We start from the raw sequence: 6,000 nt of genomic DNA on the forward strand, positions 1-6,000 counted from the left end.
TGCATCCCAGCAGATAAGTGGGTCAGCAGAGCTCATAGTAGACCGAGCACACCGCCGTACATGGTACTACGCCGCACAAAGTCCATGTGACTCTGACGTCACTGGCTGAGGAAGAGCCCCAGCACACAATTTGGACGCCATGGCCACTTTCAACAGGGGTGCTGAGAGTTGGACTCCCAAGTTTTGTCCAGTGGAGGGTGAACAATGGTTAGCATCGATGATCAAGTGTGGAGCCTGAAGAACACAGGTTCTGGGAAGTAGGTGTCCACTGCTTGCTCAGGTTATTAGTCCCTATCTTGTTGGTCTGATGCTGCTCCGTGATTGCTATGACAGAGGATGGCTTATATTTACTGAGGGCTTTTTCGTACAATTCTATGTAATATGTCAGTTTATTGTATAATTCTACTAAGGCAGTGATTGATTAAGATGCTGGCTGTGGGCGCTGTGTGTGATTTTTCTTAATGGTCATTTTTCTCAATTTTCTCCATAAGGTACGGCAAGGATTAAAGACGTATTCTAACTGGCCAACTTACCCACAGCTGTACGTAAATGGAGAACTTCTAGGAGGCTTGGACATTGTCAAGGTAACCTATGACTATATTCATTGTGTCTGAAAGGGTTAAAGCAGTGATCCCAAAACTTTATACCATGAAGGAACCTGTGGAAATAGTTTTGTCATCCTGAGGAACCCTCCAGACAGAGATCAGTCACTCCCATTACCATGGCAAAGCACAGAGCAACATATAAACTTCTATGTGGCTGTGTGACTTCGGACACGATATACCACAACGGCCGTTGTACATGATACAAAGATGGCCCATGTGTGAGCAGGAAAATCATTCAATTGCTTAATTGTGTCCCTCACATACCAGGCACTCTGTCAGGGTACGCCTGGCTGCTCTCCTCCTTCTTCTGTGACTGTAGAGTTCCCTTCAACCCCTTAAATGATAACTATCTTTTCACACCACTTTGCATAAATCAATAGTATAGGTGAATATAAGAAAATTTGTAATATATCTTATCAGAGGAAAATGCCTCTTTGCTATTTTTTCACTCCACCCTAAATTAATATTATCCGTCTTGAGAAATTTGACTGTCTGCTCATTCCTTCTTCATAGACTTTAATAAGCAGCATGAATCTGATGCTTTACTGAGCTTAAGTCTGTCTCATTCTCTCAAGAGAAAGTTTGGGAACAGGAAAGAGCTGGTAGATGAAGAAAGGGGGCAGTTTTTTTTCTTCTCCTTTTAAAAGCTGTTCAGTGTGGTTAGTAACATAGTAACATAGTACATAAGGCCGAAAAAAGACATTTGTCCATCCAGTTCGGCCTGTTATCCTGCAAGTTGATCCAGAGGAAGGCAAAAAACCCTGTGAGGTAGAAGCCAATTTTCTCCACTTTAGGGGAATAAAAAATTTCTTCCCGACTCCAATCAGAATAACTCCCTGGATCTACGACCCCTCTCTAGTAGCTATAGCCTGTAATATTATTACGCTCTAGAAACACATCCAGGCCCCTCTTGAATTCCTTTATTGTACTCCCCATCACCACCTCCTCAGGCAGAGAGTTCCATAGTCTCACTGCTCTTACCGTAAAGAATCCTCTTCTATGTTTGTGTACAAACCTTCTTTCCTCCAGACGCAGAGGATGTCCCCTCGTCACAGTCACAGTCCTGGGGATAAATAGCTGATGGGATAGATCTCTGTACTGACCCCTGATATATTTATACATATTAATTAGATCTCCCCTCAGTCGTCTTTTTTCTAAAGTGAATAACCCTAATTTTGATAATCTTTCAGGGTACTGTAGTTGCCCCATTCCAGTTATTACTTTAGTTGCCCTCCTCTGGACCCTCTCTAGCTCTGCTATGTCTGCCTTGTTTACAGGAGCCCAGAACCGTACACAGTACTCCATGTGTGGTCTGACTAGCGATTTGTAAAGTGGTAGGAATATGTTCTCATCACGGGCATCTATGCCCCTTCTGATGCAACCCATTATCTTGTTGGCCTTGGCAGCAGCTGCCTGACACTGGTTTTTGCTGTTTAGTTTGCTGTTTATTAAAATTCCTAGATCCTTTTCCATGTCAGTGTTACCGAGTGTTTTACCATTTAGTATGTACGGGTGACTTGCATTTTTCCTTCCCATGTGCATAACCTTACATTTATCAGTGTTAAACCTCATCTGCCACTTATCTGCCCAAGCCTCCAATCTATCCAGATCCCTCTGTAGTAGTATACTGTCCTCTTCAGTGTAAATTACTTTACACAGTTTAGTGTCATCTGCGAAAATTGATACTTTACTGTGCAAGCCTTCTACAAGATCATTAATAAATATATTGAAGAGAATAGGGCCCAGTACTGACCCCTGAGGTACTCCACTAGTGACAGTGACCCAATCTGAATGTGTACCGTTAATAACCACCCTCTGTTTTCTATCACTCAGCCAGTTACTTACCCACATACAGATGTTTTCTCCCAGTCCAAGCATTCTCATTTTATATACTAACCTTTTATGCTGTACAGTGTCAAATGCTTTGGAGAAGTCCAGATATACGACATCCATTGATTCGCCGCTGTCAAGTCTAGAACTTACCTCCTCATAGAAACTGATTAAATTAGTTTGACATGACCGATCCCTCACGAAGCCATGCTGATATGGCGTTATTTGCTTATTTCCGTTGAGATGCTCTAAGATAGCATCTCTCAGAAAACCTTCAAACAGTTTACCCACAACAGATGTTAGACTTACCGGCCTATAGTTTCCAGGCTCTGTTTTTGGCCCCTTTTTGAATATTGGCACCACATATGCCACGCGCCAATCCTGTGGGACATTCCCTGTGAGTATAGAGTCCGCAAATATCAGAAATAAGTGTCTGGCTATGACATTACTTAATTCCTTTAGGATACGGGGGTGTATGCCATCCGGTCCTGGCGATTTGTCTATTTTAATCTTTTTAAGCCGCTGATGTACTTCTTCCTGGGTCAGACAGGACACAAAGTTTTTATCCAAATTTGGATGAAACAAAGTTTTATCCAAATCGACTTTGGATGTTTTATCCGAAGTTGATTCGCTCATCCCTAGTGATGCCACATTTATACAGTCTTGTTTTAATTTTTTACTACTTTTTTCATAATCAAAACTAATATTTTTTTAGTGGCCTTATTCTAAGACCCATACCATAGTTATCTGACTATTCACAGAGCTGAGTGCGGGTTTTATTTTTGCAGGGGAACTTGTAAATTTTTATTGATACCATTTTAGGTTTCTTTTGACTTTTTGATCACCTTCTACTCCCATTTCTGGAAGGAGAATGGAACCAAAAAACATTTATTTTTTAAATTCTATTTCCTGGAGATGATTATGGGGTAGGCATCTTGCTTTTGCTGCTGTTACAAGCATTTAGAGATGTTCTTCACTGCAGCCACCATGCGCCATAGACACAATGGTCAGGAGGGACCTCTGACTTCTGTGGGAGAGTCTTCTAGGCATGCTCTGTCACCTGTGCAGAGGTCAGCAAGGAGAACTGTTAGGGCTCATCCACATGAACGTATTTCACTTCAGTGGGGCCACAAAACATGCAGATAGCACACCCGTTCCATTCCGCGGCCCCTGCAAAAAAATAGAACATGCCCTATTGTCCGCATTACGGACAAGGATAGGACAGTTCTGTAGAGCCAGGATGTTCTGTTCCGCAAAATGCGGAAGGCACTTGGCCAGTATCTGTGTTTTGCGGATCCGCATTTAGTGGACTGCAAGAATGGCTACGGCCATGTGCATGAGCCCTTATGCTGTTATATCCCCTATGACAGTGATGGCGAACCCTTTAAAGACTGAGTGCCCAAACTGCAACCCAAAACCCACTTATTTATTGCAAAGTGCCAACACCGCAATTTCACCTGAATACCGATATAGTAGATCTTCCATGTACTTTATTATTTAGCTATAATAGCCGGCCTACAATCAGTGCGCTGCCTGTGCTGTTCATAGAGCGCCCTGCGCTGATGAATGGCAGGAAAAGTCTAAGGCATATTGGTACTCTGTAGACTTTTTCCAGGGTGCGGGTGCCCACAGAGAGGGCTCTGAGTGCCTAGGTTCGCCACCACTGACCTGTGACATAGATATATCTTTGTCATTCTAATCCTGCCTGTAATGACTAGGAGATGAAAAGGGATCCATACAGAACAGGAAGTGGCACTACTATTAGACCTAGTGGACTGTCCGAAAACTGCCGTTTAAAAAAATATATATATATTTTGACAATGAAAATAACCACCAAAAATTCTTTAAAATATGTTTAATATAAAAATGTGATTTAAGCAAGAGTTCATTTTTTGATGGCACATTCCTTTTAATTTCTTGGCCTTGTGATTATTTGATGGTTTCAGTAATACACTACACTAATTATTGCATAGATTGAAAAAAAAGACACAGGTCCGTCATGTTCATCCTTTCTCAGATCAATTATATGACATTGTTAGATGTAGTCGTTTGCTACTAGATAAGCATCTAGCCCTTTTCTAAATGCTGACATGGTATCTGCCATTACTACCTCTGGGGTAGGGCATGCCATTGTCTGACTGCTCGAACTGTAAAGAATCCTGTATTGATGTCTGAATCACCTTTCCTCCACATTGTAAAGTCTTTGGAATGAACAAACCATGTCCTAGTTCTTTGTACTGACCACACGTGTATTAATCCGTGTAAATAAGATTTTTTTTCTTCTTTTCCCCCGAGATGAGCAAGCCTGATGATCACCCGTCTCTGAAACCTTTCTAGTGCTTTTATATTCTTTTTAGTATTTGGAGTCCAAAAGTGAATCCCAAATTCAAGATATGAAAATAACTCCTGAGCCGCTTCAATCCACCAGCGCTGTAAATGTACGGCACTGTGGATAGGTCAGTATCTGATCGGTGGTGGTCCAACACCCGGAACACCTGCCGATCAGAAGGCACCGGCACTTGCAATAGCGTCGCGGCCTTCTCGCCACGTTCATTGGTCACATGGCCTAGTCACAGCTCAGCTCCAGTCAAGTGATACCAAACATAATCGCTATACATTGGACAGTACTGTGCTTGGTGAGCTGAGAGAAGGCTGCAGTGCTACTGTGAGCAGCGGTGCCAACAGCTGATCAGCAGGGGTCCCGGGTGTTGGACCCCCACCGATCAGGATACTTTTATACTGATGACCGCTCCAGACGATAGGTCACCAGTATAAAAGTCTCCTAAAACCCCATTTAAGGATATCTACATTTTACATATTCATTCTGAAATTCAACCTCTACTTTTGAAGCTGCAGAATTGCAAATGCAGCTCTGGAGGCTGTAACCTCCCGTATACAGATCCGATTATTGCTTTACTTTGTGATCTCTGTTAATTTGATTCCATGTTTTTTTTATACAGGAGATGAAAGAAAGCGGTGACTTGGAATCCATGCTGAAGGGTGGACATTAATGGACGAGGATGCCTTAGACCAGAACATCTGATAGTGAATAAATTGCTCAGAACTCACCTCCTGGACCTTGAATAATTCCTTCAAAGGCCGCGGTGTGTCCAGGATACACTTTATAGGGAATTGGGGACGACCGTGTCCCTACGTATTCATGTGACATTTGCTCCTATTAAACAGCAGCAGAAATGTTTTAATGTAATAAACATTGTTACAATCAATTCTAGTCTCTTTTATAACGTCTGCAGCTAAGAGCTGGTTCTACAGGGCAGACGGGAGAGCCAGTGCCTACTGGACAGAGAGGAGGGCCCCCCAACCCTCATAATGACGTCCATCTTCCCTTCTAGAACAACTGAAAAGGTTTTGTCCTGTCGGCACAATCCTTCTTATCATTCCTGGTGACAGTCACAGATGGAAGCATTACGATACCCATAGGGGCCATCACAGAACGAGAAAGGTTCGTTAGACTCCAAACCTCATCCTGCTTCCTCCTGATGTGTAGCCATGAAGTTCGGGATGAGAGATGCTGTAGATCCATATCAGCTTTTGTGGGACTAAA

At 42.7% G+C, this 6,000-nt stretch overlaps 1 protein-coding gene across 1 annotated transcript in view; it reads left to right on the forward strand.

The window, feature by feature from the left end:
* The window catches only part of GLRX3 (glutaredoxin 3), a 67,147-nt gene extending 61,485 nt beyond the window's left edge, over positions 1-5,662 (forward strand). Inside the window, exons 10-11 of the mRNA XM_040436552.1 lie at positions 492-584; positions 5,396-5,662. Coding sequence (XP_040292486.1) covers positions 492-584; positions 5,396-5,446 — 144 coding nt within the window. The 3' untranslated portion in view covers positions 5,447-5,662. The remainder of the gene's footprint in view (positions 1-491; positions 585-5,395) is intronic.
* The last annotated feature ends 338 nt before the right edge of the window (positions 5,663-6,000 follow it).

Source organism: Bufo bufo, chromosome 6 (genome assembly GCF_905171765.1).
Source record: "Bufo bufo chromosome 6, aBufBuf1.1, whole genome shotgun sequence".
In the NCBI taxonomy this organism is placed as follows: domain Eukaryota; kingdom Metazoa; phylum Chordata; class Amphibia; order Anura; family Bufonidae; genus Bufo; species Bufo bufo.